This window comes from Pristis pectinata, chromosome 9 (assembly GCF_009764475.1).
Source record: "Pristis pectinata isolate sPriPec2 chromosome 9, sPriPec2.1.pri, whole genome shotgun sequence".
In the NCBI taxonomy this organism is placed as follows: Eukaryota; Metazoa; Chordata; class Chondrichthyes; order Rhinopristiformes; family Pristidae; genus Pristis; species Pristis pectinata.
In genome coordinates, this window is record NC_067413.1 from 8,939,884 (window position 1) to 8,961,178 (window position 21,295).

Here is a 21,295-nt window from a genome sequence, read left to right on the forward strand (position 1 = left end):
TTCGGTTTCCTCTCACATCCCAAAGACAGCGGTTGGTAAGTTAATTGACCCTAGTGGGAGAATTTGTGGGGGAGTTGATGTGGGGAGAATTAAATAGGATCAGCGTAGGATTAATGTAAATAGATGCTGATGATCAGCTTGAAAAGCCTGTCTTCATGCTGTATGACTGAATGTCAGCTCTCTGAACCAAATGGGAAAGCTTTTATAAATTAATATCAATCAATAATTGTTCCTTTAAGCAACATCAGCAAATGGCAGACATTGAACAATGTTGTCAAATTAAATGGTTAAAAACGTTGATAAAAAGAGATACAAATATTCGTAAACACCTTTTCCATTATCCCTTCTTTTAACCAGGTGATTCGGAGAAGGTTACCTCCATCTTGGTACACATTGGAGTCCTGGATAAGAATGACCACCCTCCGATGTTTCCAATTCCCTATGAGACGTTTGTGTGTGAAAATGCAAAGCATGGGCAGGTAGGAATTCCCCAGGAACATGAGGCTGTGCCTGATGCTAACTCTTCTCACTTGCCTCGTGGCAGACACAAGTATCAGACTGAGGACTTTTTGTATTCGCTCAGGGGATATCAGCGACACAGCCTGTCCTTAATTGTCAAGGCAGAGATTGATAGGTATCTGAGTAGCCAGGGCATCAAAGGTTATTGGTGAGGAGGCAGAGGAATGGGGCTAAATGGGAGAATGGATCAGCTCGTGATAGAATGGCGGAGCAGACTTGATGGGCCGAATGGCTGACTTCTGCTCTTTTGTTGTATGGTCTTATAGAAACATAGAAAAACTACAGCACAATTCAGGCCCTTCGACCCACAAAGCTGTGCCGAACATGTCCCTACCCTGGAAGTTACTAGGCTTACCCATAGCCCTCTATTTTATTCAGATAGTCCTTGATTTGGGGGAAATTTTACTGTCCGCTTGAGAGGAGAGTGAATGATGTCACTTTGGGTCAGGAGTCACATAGGGATCAGGACAAAAGATATCAAGGAAAGATTTTTTTATGATCTGCTCGTTTCAGGGTCCTCATTGTTGATTTTTTTTTAATCCACAATATTTAATTACTTAATTAACTGCACTTATGGAGTGAGTCCAAAATGCAGGTATTTAGAGGCAACACAATAGTGCGGTGGTGAGTGCTGCTGCCTTACAACTCCAGAGACCTGGGTTCGATCCTGACCGGGTGCTGTCTGTGTGGAGTTTGCATGTTCTCCCTGTGACCGTTTGTGCTTCCTCTGAGTGCTCTGGTTTCCAGAGATGTGCCGGCCAGTAGGTTAATAGCCTAGTATAGGTAGATAGCAGGAGGATCTGGGTGGAGGGTGGGGTCTTCTTGATGGAGATCCAAGGGGGAGAAATGAAACGAGTGTAGATGGTCGCCAGAGGTGTGATAGGCTGAAGGCCTGTTTCCGTGTGGTACGACTCTGTAACATTGCTGAAGCAGTACTGGAGACAGATTCAACCAAGTTGAAAAGAACACTGGATAAGCACTTGACAGAAAACGATGTGCAGGACTGTGGGGAGAGGACGAGCACTGAGCCGGCTTAAACCGAGTTGGCAGGGGAAGGGGACACTGCAGATGGAGAGTTACAGACTTGGATTGTTTGCAGCTGGAGAATACTGAAAGACCTGGATAGAGAGGACGTGGAGAGGGTGTTTCCATTAGTCGGAGAATCCAGGATCCGAGGGCACAGCCTCAGAATAAAGGGATAAAGGGACGTCCCTTTAAAACTGAGATGAGGAGGAATTTCTTCAGCCAGATGGTGGTGAATCTGTGGAACTCGCTGCCACAGAGGGCTGTGGAGGCCATGTCACTGGGTGTATTTAAGGCCGAGATTGATGGGTTCTTGATTGGGTAAAAGGGTTAAGGGTTATGGGGAACAAGGTGGGAGAATGAAGTTGGCGGGGGGAAAAATATCAGCCTTGATCAAATGGCAGAGCAGACTCAATGGGTCGAATTCTGCTCCTATATCTTATGGTCTTGCAAGCACCTAGAGGAGCCAGAATTAAGGGCTGCTTCATTTTTAGTCTCTTTAAAGATCAAGTAATTGGAAATCAGTAACAACTCCAATCACAGAATAGTTCAAGGTTTAACTTCAGTACCTTCTGTGACAACCTTCAGGGGGGCCGATGGATTTTTAGCTACTAAATGAGTCAAGAGATATGGGGCTGGTGCCAGAAAGTGGTGCTGGAGTTAAAGGTCTGTCGTTGAAAGGCTGAACAGAGAAGAGGGGCTGAAAATGGCCTGTTTCTGTTTCTCGAGTTCTTATTTTTCTTTCCCAAAAGCCACAAACGCTTTCATTTTCTCGCCGCTTTCCTGACTGCCCTTTCCTCTCCTGGCCTTTCTCATTCCATTGACCACCAATCACACTGACAAGTGGGAACTATCTGTTGTCTAGCTGGGCAATTTAAAAGCCATGTGTGCCAATCTTAAAGCAAAATGGAGGGAATTATAAAACGTTGCAAGGTCGATGTTAAAAACTGGCAAGCAGTTTTATCGGTGTTTTTTTTTATAAATGCTTGTCCAACTAAGTCCCCTGGGCACTTTTTTTATTGGTTAAAGCTTCAAAATTCCATCACTAGTTATCATGTATCATTCTAAATTGCTGAAGAGAATCCTACAAGTGATGTTGGGCAATAAATAAGCTCAAAAACTAAAAGTGAGCAGCAGGAATTAAGCAAGCTTCCACTATTTAGTGTGAAAAGACGGTTGCGTCTGCAAGGCTTCTCCATCCTGTCTATCTCTGGAGCATTCTAGAATCTACACTTTCAACTCTTTGTGAAAATAAGTGGTCCAAAAATTCAGTGGAACATTCAGCAGTGAAATAAGGTTCTTTGTATGCAACATGATGCTATGATTTAACATGCATTGGGCTAAAATTCAGTAGCCATTGCACAGAAGGGAACTGTATATCTACTTCAAGATAAGATGCCTTTGAAGGTTCATGGGACAGAATGAGGGAGTGGGAATGGGAATTATCCCAGAAGGCTGGAACAGACACTGGGGACCAAGTAGCCACTCTCCAGTACTGTGAGATTCTATGTTTCCAGTGCAGTCGCAGAACCAAAAACCAAGTCACGAAGAAATTAGAGCAGAAGGCCATTTGGCCCACCATATCCATGCTGGCTAAACAATGGGCTTCAGCTTCCCAGCTCCTGTTCCTCAGCTGTGGGTTTTCTGCCTCCACCATCCCTTCAAGGCAGTGGGCTCCACCACTCAGGAAGTGACACCCCCCTCCGTCCCCACTCCTACCCTAATCCTTCAACTAATGGCCCCTGCCTTTCCCTGTGCTCAGGGGAATGTGTCCTTGCTGTTGACCTTGCCCAGGCCAGTGATAATTTGATACTGTACACTGAGATTAAATCTCCCCACAGTCTCCACAATCCTGTGATTTTTTTTTCAGGGCACGAACCAATGACTTCCAAACATCTGCCAGTCCCCCATAACCTTTCTTGTCAACCAGAGCTGCAAACTGAGTTCAGGGTGTGCAGTCTAACACCACCCCTCATCTGAACAGTGAGCATAGAACAGTACAGCACAGGTACAGGCCCTTCAGCCCATGTTGTCTGTGCTGACCATGATGCAATTTAAACTGCACTTCTGCCTGCACGTGATCCATATCCCTCCATTCCCTGCATGTTCATGTGTCTGTCTAAATGCCTCTTAAATGCCACTATCGTGCCTGCTTCCACCACTACCCCTGGCAGCATGTTCCAGGCACCTATCACTCTCTGTGTCTTTAAAATAAAAACTTGCCCTGCACATCTCCTTTAAACTTCCCTCCATCTCACCTTTAAAGGCATGTTCTCTAGTATTCAACATTTCCACCCTGGGAAAAAGATTCTATCTACGCCTCTCATGATTTTATAAATTTCTGTCAGGTCTCCCCTTGGCCTCTGACGGTCCAGAGAAAACAATCCAAGCTTGTCCAACCTCTCCTGATACCTTGTAATCCAGGTGAACCTCTTCTGCACCCTCTCCAAAGCCTCCACATCCTTCCTATAATGAGGTGACCTGAACTGCACACAATGGAGGAACAGAGGGATCTTGGGGTCCAAGTTCATAGATCCCTCAAGGTTGCAGCGCTGGTCGATAGGGTTGTTAAGAAGGCGTATGGAGTGCTGGCCTTCATTTGTCGGGGTATTGAGTTCAAGAGCTGCGAGGTGATATTGCAGCTCTATAGAACTCTGGTGAGACCACACTTGGAGTATTGTGTTCAGTTCTGGTTTCCTCATTGTGGAAAGGATGTGGAAGCTTTCGAGAGGGTGCAGAGGAGATTTACCAGGATGTTGCCTGGATTGGAGAGCATGTCTTATGAGGATAGGTTGAGCGAGCTAGGGTTTTTCTCTTTGGAGAGAAGGAGGATGAGAGGGGACTTGATAGAGGTGCACAAGATGATAAGAGACATAGATCGAGTGGACAGTCAGAGACTTTTTCCCAGGGCGACAATGGCTAACACGAGGGGACATAATTTTAAGGTGATTGGAGGAAGGTATAAGGGGGATGTCAGGAGTAAGTTTTTTACACAGAGAGTGGTGGGTGCATGGAACGCACTTCCTGCAGAGGTTGTGGGGGCAGATACATTAGGGACATTTAAGAAACACTTAGATAGACACATGAATGATAGAAAAATAGGCGGCTATGTGGGAGGGAAGGGTTAGGTAGATCCTAGAGCAGGATAAAATGTCGGCACAACATTATGGGCCAAAGGGCCTGTACTGTGCTGTAGTGTTCTATGTTCTATGTTCTATGACTCCAAGTCACTTCAAAAGAGACCATTTAAAGGTCAATTCCTTCCCAGAGCCAAGTGTCACCAACATGTTCCAAACTCCTTACTGCCAATAAAGTGACATGAAGTCAAGGGGGAGGTGAGACCTCTTGAGTTCCATTCCAGGCTGATAGTTGAATCTTTCCCTCTTCAGCTCATTCAGACCATCAGTGCGGTGGACAAGGACGATCCATTGGACGGGCAGCATTTCCGCTTCACTCTGGCTACAGATGATGTCAATAATCCCAATTTCACTGTCAGGGATAATCAAGGTAGGTTCCCGTAGAGTTGCTGTCATGACGGGGTCGGCTGACATCCCAGGCTTTCTGTGCTACTCCCTGCTGAGCATGAGATTGAACTTTGGAAGCCACCTGGGCTCCTGCATGTTATTGACATGCACTCTGCTGTGTGATGGAGAATAACTGTGACAAGCATAACAACTCCGGCATTCAGTAACGAGCAATGCCATTTTACTACAGAAACTGTGATTGGGTCTGATCTTTGCTTTTATTGGAGGAAATGAACTGTTTCTGCCCCCAGAACATTGTAACTTGTCAGAGTGCTCCAAAGAACCTCTGAGCTCCCTTCTTGCTATAACAGTCTTGTGACTTTCTTTTTACATGTGGCAGATTCACTCAATAATCTATTTAGCACATGAAAATCATAAAACCTGCAGATGCTGGAAATCTAAAACTGGAACTGCTCAGCAGGTCGGGCCAGTCATTATTTGAATAAAGGGTCTTCGACCCAAAATGTTGACTCTGTTTCTCTTCCCACTGAAGCGGACTGACCTGAGTACTTCCAGCATCTTCTGTTGTTTTGGCCACCTCGTACAGTTTAATTTGCTCAAGGTGTGTGATGCATCATTGCCCTGAAGAATCCACTGCTCACTTACAATTAATCAGATGGACTCGATTGATAAATACTCATCTTAATCTATTTGTTCTTTCTTCTTTTTCCTTTGCTTTCTCTTTACTTTCTTTCCTTTGGCCTTTTACCACCTTCTGTATTTTTTCTTTTTACTTTGTCCAAATTTTTGCCCTCTCGCCATCTCTCCCTGTCTTTTCCCCTCACATTTGCTCCTTTCTCAGCTACAGCGCGAGTTCACGAGAGTCAGAGTCATACAGCACGGACACAGGCCTTTCGGCCCAACTTATCCATGCTGACCAAGGTGCCCACTGAAGCTAGTCCCATTTGGCCCATATCCCTCTAAACATTTCCTATCCATGTACCTGTCCAAATGCATTTTAAATATTATTGTACCTGCCTCAACCACTTTCTCTGGCAGCTCGTTCCATATATGCAGCACCTTCTGCATGAAGAAGTTGCCCCTCAGCTCCCTTTTAAATCTTTCCCCCTCACCTTAAACCTATGCCCTCTAGTTTTTGATTTCCTTTCTGTGGGGTAAATGACTATTTTATACACCTCTAGGGTCACTCTCTCGATCTCCTACACTCCAAGGAATAAAGTCCTAGCCTGTCCAATCTCTCCCTATAACTCAATACCTCAGGTCACAGGAACAGGCCCTTCAGCCCATGATGTTGTGCTGAACTAATTAAGCTAAAGATATCTCATCCCTTCTGCCTACACGTCCATTCTCTGCATATCCTTGTGCCTACCTAAGAGCTTCTTAAATGCCTCTATCATATCTGCCCTCAGCATCACCACCACCACCATTGGTAGTGCCTTTCAGGCACCCACTACTCTCTGTATGTATTTAAAACAAAACTGCCCTGCACATCTCCTTTGAACTTTCCCCCTCTCACAATGCATGCCCTCTAATATTTAAAACTTCTACCCTGAGAAAAAGATACCAGCTGTCATTGACTTCTGGAAGTGGGGTGGTGCACACACTCCTGTTTACTTCAGTGGTGCTGAGGTGAAAATGGTTAAGTTCCGAGATGTAAACATCACAAGAAGTCTGTCCTGGTCCAACCACATAGACGCCACAGCCGAGAAAGCTCACCAGCATCTCTACTTCCTCAGGAGGCAAAAGAAATTCAGCATGTCCCCATCGACCCTCACCAATTTTTATAGATGCACCATAGAAAGCATCTGATTTGGATGCATCACAGCTTGATATGGCAACTACTCTGCCCATGACCGCAGAAACTGCAGAGAGTTGTGGACACAGCCCAGCATGGCATGGAAACCGAACTCTGTCTACACTTCTCGCTGCCTCAGTAAAGCAGCCAACGTAACCAAAGACCCCACCCACCCCGGACATTCTCTCTTCTTCACCCTCCTATCGGGCAGAAGATACCAAAGCCTGGAAGCATGTACCACCAGGCTCAAGGACAGCTTCTGTCCCGCTGTTATAAGAATATTGAACAGACTTTTTGTATGATAAAGATTCACTCTTGACCTCATGATCTACCTTGTTATAACCTTGCACCTTATTGTCTACTTGCACTGTACTTTCTCTGTAACTGTAACACTTTATTCTGCATTCTGCTATTGTTTTCCCTTGTACTACCTCAATGAACTGATGTAATGAAACGATCTGTATGGATGGCATGCAAAGCAGTTTTTTCACTGTATCGGTACATGTGACAATAATAAACCAACATACCAGTTTAATCTTATTTCACTACTTTGCTTAACAAAGATTTTGATTTTTGTCTTGACCTGTCAGATAACACTGCTGCCATTCTGACGCGGACGGCTGGATTTAATCGACGAGAACAGGCCGTTTACTTGCTGCCCATCCTGATTGAGGATAACGGGACACCTCCTCTGAGCAGCACAAACACCCTCACTGTCCTCGTTTGTAAATGCAGTAACAATGGCGTTGGCCAACTATGCAACACTGAGGCCTTCCTGCTACCTGCTGGCCTTAGCACCGGAGCCCTCGTCGCTGTGATAGTCTGCATTCTGATGATATTAGGTGAGGAAGTTTACTGCCTTCTTACCTGTACTGTGTGTCAGCCAAGGAGGTGGAGAGGAAAAGGGGTGGACTTCACATCAGGACTTGTGTGCTCTTCATTTTGTTTCGCCTGGCCAACAGCAGTCATGTCTTCCGCAGACCAATGGCTGAATCATGAATTCCCTCGTTATCCAGAGAGTGGTGAGAATGTGGAACTCGCTCTGCAGGGAGTGATTGAGGCCAATAGTAAGTCCACAGTTCAGTGGAGGCTGGGCAATGAGAGAGAAGGGAGTGTTACACTGATAGATTTGAATGAATAAATGACAACTAATGTCAGATTAGGGCAGTCATTTAAAACGGGTACGTAGGAGCTTTTCGTGGAGGGTGGTGAACCTCTGTAATTCTCTACCCCAGAGGGTATTGGTTTACCTCTCGTTGCCATGGTGAAGCAGTCAGCATGATCAAAGACCTCACCCACCCAGGATATTCACTCTTCTCTCCTCTCCCATCGGGTAGAAAATACAGGAGCCTGAGGGCACATACCACCAGACTCAAGGACAGCTTCTACCCCACTGTGATAAGACTATGAATGGTTCCCTTATACAATGAGATGGACTATGACCTCATGATCTACCTTGTTGTGACCTTGTACCTTATTGCACTGCACTTTCTCTGCAGCTGTGACACTTTTCTCTGTACTGTTATTGTTTTTACCTGTACAACATCAATGCACTCTGTACCAACTCAATGTAACTGCACTGTGTAACGAATTGACCTGTACGATCGGTTTGCAAGACAGGTTTTTCACTGTACCTTGGTACAAGTGACAATAATAAACCAATACCAAAACCAAAACTTGTCTTGCATACCATTCGTACAGATCAATTCATTACACAGTGCATTGACGTAGTACAGGGTAAAAACAATAACAGAACACAGAGTAAAGTGTCACAGCTACAGAGGAAGTGTAGTGCAGGTAGACAATAAGGTGCAAGGGCATAACAAAGTAGATTGTGAGGTCAAGAGTCCATCTCATCGTATAATGAAGGAACATTGTATAGAGGAGGAATAGAGGGATCTTGGGGTCCACGTCCATAGATCCCTCAACTTTACCATGCAGGTCGATAGGGTTGCTAAGAAGGCGTATGGAGTGTTGGCCTTCATTAGTCAGGGGATTGAGTTCAAGAACCACAAGGTGATGTTGCAGCTCTGTAGAACTCTGGTTAGACCACACTTGGAGTATTGTGTTCAGTTCTGATCGCCTCATTATAGAAAGGATGTGGAAGCTTTTGAGAGGGTGCAGAGGAGATTTACCAGGATGTTGCCTGGATTAGAAAGCACGTCTTATGAGGATAGGTTGAGTGAGCTCGGGCTTTTCTCTTTGGAGAGAAGGAGGATGAGAAGTGACTTGATAGAGGTGTACAAGATGATAAGAGGCATAGATCGAGTGGACAGTCAGAGACTTTTTCCAGGGCAACAATGGCTAACATGAGGGGCATAATTTTAAGGTGATTGGAGGAAGGTATAAGGGGGATGTCAGGGGTAAGATTTTTACACAGAGTAAAATTTTTACACAGTGGGTGTGTGGAACGCACTGCCGGCAGAGGTTATGGGGGTAGATACATTAGGACATTTAAGACACTCTTAGATAGACACATGAATGATATAAAAATAAGGGGCTATGTGGAAGGGAAGGATAAGATAGATGTTAGACCAGGATAAAATGTTGGCACAACATTGTGGGCCGAAGGGCCTGTACTGTGTTGTAGTGTTCTATGTTCTATAAGGGAACTGTTCAATAGTCTTATCACAGTGGGATAGAAGCTGTCCTTGAGCCTGGTGGTTTGTGCCCTCAGGCTCCTGTATCTTTTACCTGATGGGAGAGGGGAGAAGAGAGAATGACCCGGGTGGGTGGGGTGTTTGACTATCCTGGCCGCTTCACCAAGGCAGCAGGAGGTATAGACAGAGTCCATGGAGGGAAGACTGGTTTCCATGATGCGCTGGGCTGTGTCCACTACTCTCTGCAGTTTCTTGTGGTCCCGGGCAGAGCAGTTGCCATACTGCCATACTGTGATGCATCCAGATAGGATGCTTTCTATGGTGCATCAATAAAAGTTGGTGATTGTCAAGGCTGTGGAGACCAGATCATTGGGAACAGTAAATACATATTTTTGGAAAGATTAAGGGCTAGGGGGAACTGACACAGGAGGAGATGAGGCCTGGGACAGATCAGCCTGAATAATATTGAATGACAGGGCAGGATTGAGTGGCCTACTCTGGCTCCTATTTCCTTATGTTCTTGTACTCATGGACTGGCTGGGTTGATTGCCCTATTTTCCTGCCATTTCTTCCCACGTAATCGAAAGCATTTTCTTTAACATGCCTCTAAAAATCTACCTAATTTACCAAACTTTCAGTCGCCTGACTAAATCTCTCCTTTGGTGTCAAATTTTGTGCGATAACACTCGTTGGGGCATTTCACGATGCTGAAGGTGGTGCAAAAACAGATTGTAAGGAGGTAGGGGAGACGTAACTGAGGTACAAAATTATGCAAGGCTTGGACAAGGAATGAAGCCTCACCGTTCCAGTGATGGGGGTTCAATCCTGACCTCCGGCACTGTCCATGTGGAGTTTGCACGTTCTCCCTGTGACCATGTGGGTTTCTTCCAGGCACTTTGACCTCCTCCAACATCCCAAAGACATGCGGGTTGGAAGGTTAATGCAGAATCTGGGGGGAACTGATGGGAATACGGAGAGAATAAAAAATTGGGGTAAGGATGCTTGATGGTTGGCAGGGACTTGTAGGAGGTTGCTGAAGAACCTGTTTCTGTGCTGTATCGTGAACAGGAAGCACTTGTTTATTCATGGCAGAGGAGTTAGTAGCTCGGGGGCAATCAGCTAATTGGCGCTGGGGTTTGAGAACGAAACAGCTTTCACCCGGAGAGTGGTGTGGTGTGGGACTCACTGCTTCAAAGTGCAGTGGAGGTAGAAACCCTCATTACATTTGACCATTTGGCTGAGATCTTGAAGAGCCATAGAGTGAGCACCTGTGGACTGAGAACTGGCTAATAAAAGTAATGTAAATAGCCTGGTTTTGGGTTGGCACCAATACAAATGACCTCATTCCATGCTACAAACTTCTGATTGTTCAGGTGTAATACTTGGAACACTGCAGGTCGATTCTGCCCAATCCTTTTCCTTAGCAATGAACTTTGTGGCATAGCACACATCACCATAAGGCACTGTAAGTAAAGAAACAGTGCTTTCCCCGGGTCTCACACCTTTTCCCCAAGCTATATTTAATCCAGTTACTTCCAGCAATTAGGAAATGTTCCCAGAGTGACTGAAAGAAGGAGCAGAAGGGAAATTGGTCTATTATTGTCACATGTACCAAAGTACAGTGGAAAGCTTTGTCTTGCAAGCCATCCATGCAGATCATTTCAACACATCAGTACATCAAGATAGTACAAGGGAAAAGCAATAAGAGAATGGACAATACCGTGTTAGTTACAGAGAAAGTGCAGGCAGACAATAAGGTGCAAGGCCATGACGAGGTAGATTGTGAGGTCAAGAGTCCATCTTATCGTACGAGACGTCTGTCAATAGTCTTATGACAGAGTCATAGATGCTGTCCTTAAGCCTGGTGGTACATGCTTTCAGGGTTTTGAATCTTCTGACCGATGGCAGGGGGGAGAAGAGAGCAGCCTCCACCTGGAAGTTGCCCTCCAAGGTATATCGCAGTTCCTTCACTGTCACTGGGTCAAGATCCTGGAGCTCTCTCACTAACATCATTGTGGGTATGTTCACACCTCAAGGACTGCAGTGGTTCAAGAAGGCAGCTCACCACCACCTTCTCATGGGGAACGAGTGCCTGACCTGACCAGTCGAGATCTGCCTGAGCTGCTGAGTTCCTCCAGCGCTTTGTGTGTTACTCCAGATCCCAGCATCTATAGACTCTTGTGTCTCCGAGGGAAACTAGGGATGGGCAATTAAATACTGGCTCAGCCTGTGAAGTCCACGTCGCTTGAATGAATACAATAAAAGGCCTCAGATATACGTAATTAACCATGGTGATTAATTTGGGGCCAGGTCCACCCACATGAACAATGGCTGTAAATTATAGGCAGGGACCATTAAAGGCACGCTGTGTGGTACTTACACCGGGTGACAACATTACCCTTCTAGTGCCAACTTCAGCCCAAGTCCTCGGGTACAGCTGCTGAAGGTTGGGAAGAGTAAATGGTCACAGTCGTAGAATCTAAAAGCTGCAGATCAATTCCTTACACAGGGCATTGAGGTGAGACAGGGTAAAAACAATAACAGAACACAGAGTAAAGTGTCACAACTACAGAGGAAGTGTGGTGCAGGTAGACAATAAGGTGCAAGGTCACAAGGTAGATTGTGAGGTCAAGAGTCCATCTCTTCATATAAGGGAACCGTTTAATAGTCTTACAACAGCTGTGCACACACTTGATTGTCGAAGTCCGTGGAGAGGAGATGAGTGCAAGCAGTAGACAATACTGCTTGCAATGAAAGGCCAGTTTCTCTCCCAGTGAATTAACAGATTGATTAGGCATGTGTAAAGAAAAATAGATTGCAATTTGTTATTTGCAAATCACCACTCCTCCCACTGGGGTCCCTCCCCCCACTGTTCCCACCTGCCCTCCCCACCTCCCTTATTTGGTTCCATGCTCCACCTATCAGATTCCATCATCTGCGGCCCTTTGTCGCCTCCACCTGTCACCTCCCAGCCTCTGTCGCTATCTCCACTCTTCCCTCCTCCATCTGCCTATCACCCCTCCTCACCTGGATCCACCGATTGCTTACCTCTCCCTCCCCCCTCGCCTCTTTATACTTGTTATCTCCCTTCTACTCTGTCAGTCCAGATGAAGGGTCTTGACCCAAAGCATCGACCGTCTACTTCCCTCCACAGATGCTGCCTGACCCGCTGAGTTCCTCCAGCACCTTGTTTATTGCAAGATGCTGTGTGACATGTTCAGAGTGGTTAAAGTCTATCTATAATGTGGGCTCCTGTATCTTGCATCAAGTTATCATCAGACTGTGACCAGCCACCTCAGTCTTTTAGAGTCATGACTGATCATGACAACCAAGATGCCCATCTAAGTTAATTCCATTTGGCCCAGATAACTTTAAACCTTTTCTATCCATGTACCTGTCCAAGTGTCTTTTAAATGCTTCAACCACTTCCTCTGGCATCTCAGTCCACAAACGGACCAACCTTTGGCTGAAAAAGTTCCCATCTAGGCTAGTTTCTTTTGGCCCATATCCCTCTAAACCTTTCCTATCCATGTACCTTCTAAAGGGCAGCCAGCGACTTTTTCCCAGGTCAAAAATGGCTAACACGAGGGGGCATAATTTTAAGCTGACTGGGGGGGATATATCAGAGGTAAGGTTTTTACACAAAGACTGGTGGGTGCGTGGATCATACTGCCAGGGGTGCTGGTAGAGGCAAATATATTAGGGACATTTAAGAGACTCTTACAGATGCACATGGAGTATAGAAAAATGGAGGAGAATGTGGGAGGGAATAGATAGATTGATCTTAGAGCAGGTTAAAAAGTTGGCACAACATCATGAGCTGAAGGGCCTGTACTGTGCTGTAATGTTTTATGTTCTATGTTGTTAATGTACCTGCCTCAACCACTTCCTCTGGCAGCTCGTTCCATATACGGACCACCCTCAGGGTGAAAAAAATTGCCCTTCAGGTTCCTATTAAATCTCTCCCTTCTCTCTTTAAACTTATGCTCTCTAGTTCTTGATTCCCCAACCCTGGGGAAAAAGACAGCATTGATTCACCCTATCTGTGCCCCTCATGGTCTTATACACCTCTCACACCTCATTCTCCTCAGCTCCAATGAATAAAGTCCCAACCTGCTCAACGTCTCTCCATAACTCAGTCCCTGGCAACATCCTCATAAATCTCCTCTGCACTCTTTCCAACTTAATGGCATCTTTCCTACAGCAGGGTGACCAAAACTGAACACATTACTCTAAATGCGGCCTCACCAACATCTCATACAACTGCAACATAACATCCTCACTCCTGTACTCGTTGTCCTGACTGATGAAGTAATCTTCACCACCCTGTCTACCTGTGATGTAACTTTCTTTTGGTTTCCTCCCTAGCAATTGTTCTCCTCCTTCTAACGCTCAGACAACACAAGAAGGAGCCTCAGTCGGCTGACGAAGGTGACGATATCCGCGAGAACATCATCAGGTACGACGATGAAGGAGGTGGCGAGGAGGACACTCAAGCTTTCAACATGGCCACTCTGAGAGGGTCTCATGTCAGGCGAGCGGCCAAGCTCCGTGAAGACATAACACCGGAAGTTCGGTCAGTGTGCAGGCGTTCACTCGGGTTAGGGCCAGACACTGCTGTCTTCCGAGAATTTATCAGAGACAGGCTGAAGGAAGCTGACGCAGATCCCTCTGCTCTCCCGTATGATTCCCTGCAGACGTATGCATTTGAGGGGACTGGCTCCCTTGCCGGATCCCTAAGTTCCATGTCCTCAATAGCCTCTGGTTCAGACCCACCTTACGATTACCTCCAAGACTGGGGACCCCGCTTCAGTAAGCTGGCAGAATTGTACGGGAATTGTGAGCTAGCTTCATGAGGTGGGAGATGGATCAGAAATATCTCAGCTCATCCTTGTTCTCCCAACGTCATCTCACTCACCTACAGTGCCTGTTGGAATTCTCGGCCATGCTCCACACCCGGGCATTCACTCTAAGGACAAAAAGAAATCATTCTAAACCCTTCTGCTATCAGAAATTTACTTCACCTTGGATGTTTTGAACCTGAAATTCTTGGCATGAATCCAGAAAGCAATGGAAAATTCATCACTGTCAGCTGGGATAACAAGTGGGCTTCAGTGGGAATCTGTGGAGAACGTGACTCTGGTAAAGTCCCTTCCATGTCAGTTCTCACCCGATATAGACTTGGGACATCGCAGACTAAAGACAAAATGAAGTGATTTGTTTAATATTCTGACCAAGATGGAATTTGTTGACATAAAGTCTTGAGCACCAATAGGATTTGAATTACAACATTTCTCAAAGACGTTCCATTTCTTTAAGCTCAAGGGTTAGAAGTCAGCTTCATGTGGCTGTCTGAGGGCATTCCCGACTTTTCTCAGAAGATTGTGGGTTCTCTTTTAAGTCATGAATACATGAACTAGGCTGACACTCTCAGTGCAGTTTCTTTCAAACACAACACTAAACAGAGATGCTGCCCACCTAGAAGTTCACGAGGAAGGTCTTCTTTTCACCAGTGAAAGCTGTACCATCCTTGAGAACATTGTTGTGTGTGACATCGGAGGGTGATGAAGAGCACACATTGAGAGGATCTTGAGTTGTGTAGATGACCGACATTCCAGAAGATGCAACACTTAATATGTGGTCTTGCCACAAATTGTTACCCAGATCTTCCAAACTGTTCTAACAAAGACACTAACCCATTCACAACAAAATATTTCAGTGTGAATTCTGATGGAAGTGCGGTAGGTTTGTGCACCCAGTGGGTCAATAACAGTGTATTTCAAATTCTAAGAAAGGCAGCCCTGCACTTTTATAGCGCCCTTCACTACAGATGTCCTGAAGCACTTTACAGTCAGCAAGATATCTTTGAGTTGTAAGCCACTGTTGTAATGTAGGAACTATAATGGCCAATTTGCACATACAGCAAGCTCCTGGAAACAGCAATGTGAAAATAACCAGTTAATCATTTTTATTATTCTAGCTGTGGGATCAATATTAACCAGGAGACCAGGCAGAATTACCCTTCTCTGCTTTAAAATAGCATCATGAGATCCACCTGAAAGAGCAGACTGGTTTTGCTTTAGCAATCCTTCTGAAAGGCAACAACCCCAACATAATAACACTACTCCACAGTCCCAGCCTACACTTTCTGTTCTGCATTCCCTGGAGTGGGATTTGAATCCTTAACCTTCTGATTGCGAGGCAGGAGTCTTACTAACTAAGCCATAGAGTTTCTTAATCACCCTGCTTTTGTTATGTTTTCTTGAAGCTTTTCTGGAGAAGTTTTTTGCTTATTCAGCAGGACAGGATACTTTCCATTTCAGTCACGCAGCACCTGTCTCATGCATTACCAAGTCTCCGTTGCACGGTCTAAAGCAAAACTTGCTCAGCACCAAACCAATCTCAGAAGAGCACTCCTGACTGCGCCATTGTGACAGTAGCAATTTAATAGTGATTAGGACCCTATTAGGGATGCTTATGTGACCTATCAATGTCTAGGCAGGAAATAACACTGATATGGAACAAGCTCACTTTATAAACAGCCCTCAGGGTTAACAGGGAAAGCTTGTTCATCCCATAGCTCTAATGATCAAAATGGTCTTTTTTTTGGTTACTGTTTTAATTTATTGCTCTCTTGTTACAGTCTATCCAACCAATGGAAACAAACTCTCACTGCTTATTACAGAATTCTTGGCGATAAGCAGCACAAAATACAAGCCACTTTCTGCATCCGTGCATCTGTGATATTGGCTCAGATCGCTTGAATTATATTTTCCTTTTTTCTCTCTCTCTGGAAGTGGAGGACAATCCCAGCCTGATCTGCCGGTCACGTCTTCCTACTCTGCATTCTCCTACATTCTTTTGTCTCGTTTCTTTGATCTATGTTCTAACTCTTTGACTGGCCCCATTCACTCATGGACCAGATAACTTTAGAACATAGAACAGTACAGCACAGGAACAGGCCCTTCAGCCCACAACGTTGTGCCAAACTAATTAAGCTAATGACACCTGGTCCGTTCTACCTGCACATGATCCATATCCCTCCATTCTCTGCATATTCAACATAAACGTCTCTGTCGTATCTGCCTCCACCACCACACCCGGCAGCATATTCCAGGCACCCACCACTCTGTGTATATATAAAAAAACTTGCCCCGCACATCTCCTTTGAACTTACCACCTCTCACCTTCAGTGCATGCCCTCTAGTATTAGAATTGTGACCCGGGGTGTTGGGGGGAGGGGAGGTGTGAAGATACCAACTGTCTACTCTATCTATGCCTCTCTTAATCTTATAAACTTCTATCGGGTCTCCCCTCAGCCTCCACCGCTTCAGTGTAACCTTGTTTACACCTTATCTCCACAGTCACCTCATGAGAGACATTCCCCCCACCCCCGCCCCACCCCTCCACCCTCCCTGCTGTTTAACAAGGTCTTGTCTCTTTCCCAGTGCTGATAAAGTGCCTTCGGCCTGAAACGTTGACTCTGTTTCTCTCCCCACAGCTGCTGCCTGACCTGCTGCGTATTTCCAGCAACTTCTGTTTTTGTTTCCCTTTATTTTATTCAGTCAACTTCCGGCCCACTCTCACTGCCTCGTTTTCCTCCCTCCTGCCTTGGTCCAGCGTTTCCACAAATTCTCCCATTATTTTCGCCTCAGCCTCACCCTAGAGTCCAACATCCCGACCCCATCCTGCGAGTGGCACAGTGGGGCAGTTGGTAAGGGCACCTCCCTCATAGCTCCAGAGACCTCCGGTGCTGTCTGCGCGGAGTTTGCGTGTTCTCCAGCGTGGGTTTCCTCCTGGTGGCTCTGGTTTCCTCCCACTTGCCAAAGGCATTGGGTTGGTTGGTTAATTGGTTAATTACTCCAAGTGTGCAGGTGAGAGGTAGAATGAGACAGGAGAGTTGCTTCCAATGTGGGGGGGGAATGGGTTATAGTGGATGTTAGTAGGGGAATGGGATTGCCCTGTGAGCTGCAAAGATTTAATGGGTTGAATGGCCTCTTTCTATGTTGTAAGGAAATATGGAAGTAGACATACCCCCTGCTCGCCCTTCCAATCTTCCTCTGGCCCCCTGTCATCCATCTCCATCCCCCACCCACTCCAAGTTCCATCCATCCACAGCACACACAGTTCATCATAGTTTCACCTCCACCCCCCCACCTCCACCCCCTCCCTTATCTCGTTCTAGTTCCACCTGTCATGCACCTCTCCCCTAATGGTTCCAATTCTCACCTCCTTTGGTTATCAGAATCCAGCACTGGGAGCCCTTCGTGTTCCTGCTTATCTCCCTCCAGCAGCCGTCCCCAATCTTCACCTCCCCTCCCTCCACCTTGCTCCATCTGCCTCCCTTTTCTTTTTCTCTCCATTTGTCTGCCTCTGTTTATCATCCACCTGCCATTTTGTCCTACCTGTCTGTCATCTTTCACCCCTCCTCAGTCCACCAATCACCTCGGGCCGCTGTCTCACCACTCCCCTTCTCCTTTATATACCAGCCATCTCCACTCTCCACTCAGTCCTGATGCAGGGTTTCGACCCGAAATGTCGACAGTTCCTTTCCTTCCACAGATGCTGCTCGACCCGCTGAGTTCCTCCAGCAGATTGCTTGTTGTTTCCACTCGGGGTTCTCTGGGTTCTGAGGTGACTGGCGAGGCCAGTGCGAGAACTGCAGCCCCCTCCAGAGATGGGGCACAAGGGGGCCGATGGGGTGAGAGGGTGGTTTGTGAGGTGGCGTGCTCCTTCCACCGCTGACGCATATGCTACCAACACGGGACCTTTAGATTCTCATTACCACTCCGAATGCTCCTCCTCAACTTGGAGTGGTCGTGTGGACAGAGATTCCCAAGTATCAGTGGGAACACTGCGTTTTTTTTAAAAGGAGGATTTGAGCACAGCCTTAAACCTTTCCTTCTGTCCGCTTGGTAAGCTTTTCCCATGACAAAGCTCGGAGGAGGTGATGGAATCAGCTACAACTATTCCATTTAAGAAACAATTTGATAAGCATTTGACATAGGCAAGGCAGAGAAGGATTCTGTCCTAATGTGGGCAAATGGGATTGATGTAGATGGGCAGGTAGGTTAGCATGGACTTGGTGGGCCAAAGGGCCTGTTTCTGTGCTCTGTGACTCTGTGACTTCGAGTGTCTGTTTTGGGAATCAAAACAAAGAAACTGCAGGTGTTGGAAATCTGAAAGAAAGAGTGTTTCCTGCATTTTCTATTTTTTATTTGTTTGTTTTCAGAGTATGGATTGGATTAGATTGGTTTATTATTGTCACATGTACCAAGACACAGGGAAAAGCATTTGTTTTGCATGCTATCCAGGCAAAATGTTCCATGCATAATTACATCGAGGTAGTAAAAAAGAAAATAGAATGCAGAACATTGTGTTGCAGTTACCGAGAAAGTGCAAGGAGACAAGTTGGGCATAGAAATGACATGGCCTATCCAAAGGAGATGGTTGATGGTTGAGGACCTCAGTGCTGCGGATATGGACCTGGGAGAGGAACCTTACAGAGGAATGTAGTGGGTCAATTGGATTGCTCTGTGAGCTAGCACAGATTGGATGGGCAAAAGGACTTCTTCTAGATTGTTGGGAAATATGGATCCACATTGTCAAAACCCCTCAGGATCTTATGTTTCACTCAAGTTTCCCCTCACTCTTCTTGCTCCTACAGCTAGGTCTTGCCTACCTAATCGTTCTCACAGGCCAACCCATCTGTTTCTAGTATTAGTCCAGTAAACATCTCTGAATTGTTTCCAATGCATTCCTTAAGACGCAGTGTTGTCCGCAGAACTGATCTGACCAGTCCTTTATATAATAAGCATAACCTTCTTACCTTTGCATTCAATTTCCCTGGCAATTGATGCTAACATTCTATTAGCTTTCCTAATTTCTTCCTCTATCTTCATACTAGCCTTTTGATTGGTTAGATGGTCAATTTCTATTCTATTACAGTTGCTGACTATATTGATGCAGGGTTAACTAGATGGGGGTACAGGTGAAAGGCTCTGCACTGATAGCTCAGTATAGACGTCACCAGACCAAACTCATTGCACAGGAACCCATTTCCCCACTCCCATCATGCAGTCTCCCCCGCCATCCACTCTGAGAAGTATTCTGTTTGCTAAAGGCAAAACATTCATTGCATCAAAGTTGGATGATGTAAAACTTTGAACTCAGCATTGTGATAACATGTCCATTCACTTCACTTCTCACTCATTAAGCATGGAAATATTGGCCTCAAAATTGCATTTATTTTTAAATTGTCTGTCAAAGCCTGAATTCTTGGGGAACTGAGAGAGAAACTATTCTGCAAGGGAGTATAATACTGGAGCTCAGAGTTTAATGAAACAAAAGCAAAAAAAAACTGCAGGTGCTGGAAACCTGAAATCAAATCAGGGGGTGCTGGAAACACTCAACAAGTCAGGCAGCATCTGTGGAGAGAGAATCTAGGCCAACGTTCCAGGTTGATGGTAATCTGAGGTAATATTGATTCTAATCCTCTCTCCACAGATGCTGCCTGACCTGCTGAATATTTCCAGCATTCCCTGGTTTGATTTCAGGACTGAAATCAGGAAATATTTCCGCACATACAGGATGGTAGAAATTTGGAACTTACTTAGAGTCCTAGAGCACGGAAACAGGCCCTTCGGCCCAACTGGCCCATGCTAACCAAGATGCCCATTTGTCTGTGTTTGACCCATATCACTTGAAACCTTTCCTATCCGTGTACCTGTCCAGGTGTCTTTTAAATGTTGTTAATGTACCTGTCTCAATCACTTCCACTGGCAGTTCATTCCATATAGGTACCACCCTCTGTGTGAAGAAGTTGCCCCTCAGATCGTTTTTTAATCTTTCCCTTCTCACTTTAAATGTATGCCCTCTAATTTTTGATTCCCTTTCCCTGGGAAAAAAGACACTTCTGTAAATGGAAATTGATGCTGTGAACTTTGGTCTTGCGATAGATACTTTTTTAGGTATATGGAGTCAATTTGCAGATCAGCCCTGATCCCACAGAATGGTAGAACAGGAATTGGGGTTGGGCGTGGAGGAGGTGGATGGGGGTGGGGGGGTGCGGGGAGTGTGGATAGCTTCCCTCGTACTCTCAGAGTTTAGAAGAATGAGAGGTGATTGCATTGAAGTGCAAAAAATTCTTGCGGTCTCCAACAGGGAACTGTGGGGTGAACCTTTTCGTTAACTTGGGGGTGTCTAGAACAACGGTCTCGCCATTCAGGACAGAGATGAAGTGACATTTCTTCACCTAGGGAATAGCAAATACCCAAGAGGGCTGCGGAGGATCAGTCAGTGGGTATATTCAAAGCAGAAATGAATAGATATAAAGGGAATCAAGTGATATGAGCTGAGTGCAAGAATGTGACAATGAAGGAAAGAATCAGCAAATGGGCCAAATGGCCTGTTTCCATGCTGTATGACTCTATGACTCTATCAGCTGTGATCTTATTAAATGATATAGCAGACACGTAGAGCCTAATGGAGACACAAGAGACTGCAGACACTGGAATCTGGAGCAACACACAAAACGCTGGAGGAACGCAGCAGGTCAGGCAGCATCTACATTCGACAGTTTGGGTCAAGGTCCTTCATCTGGACTGGAAGATTGAGGAGAGGTAGCCAATATATAAAAAAAATGTGGATGGAAGGGGTGGAGCAAGAGCTGGCAGGTGATAGGTGGATCCAGATGAGGGATAGGCAGATGCCTCTGTTCCTTGTTTCCTTCAATATATCAGTGGTAACCCTTCAAAAGGAGTGGCAATAGAGCACTTCAGAACAACCTGAGGTTGTGAAAGGCGCTATATAAATGCAACTCTTTATCTCTGGTTAGCTTGGGAAGGAGGAGATTAGTGATATGAACAGTGAAA

At 45.7% G+C, this 21,295-nt stretch overlaps 1 protein-coding gene across 1 annotated transcript in view; it reads left to right on the forward strand.

The window, feature by feature from the left end:
• LOC127574124 (cadherin-7-like) overlaps positions 1-14,278 on the forward strand; it is a 64,110-nt gene extending 49,832 nt beyond the window's left edge. Inside the window, exons 8-11 of the mRNA XM_052022836.1 lie at positions 358-479; positions 4,932-5,049; positions 7,413-7,664; positions 13,791-14,278. Of these exons, the coding sequence (XP_051878796.1) occupies positions 358-479; positions 4,932-5,049; positions 7,413-7,664; positions 13,791-14,278 (980 nt within the window). The remainder of the gene's footprint in view (positions 1-357; positions 480-4,931; positions 5,050-7,412; positions 7,665-13,790) is intronic.
• The last annotated feature ends 7,017 nt before the right edge of the window (positions 14,279-21,295 follow it).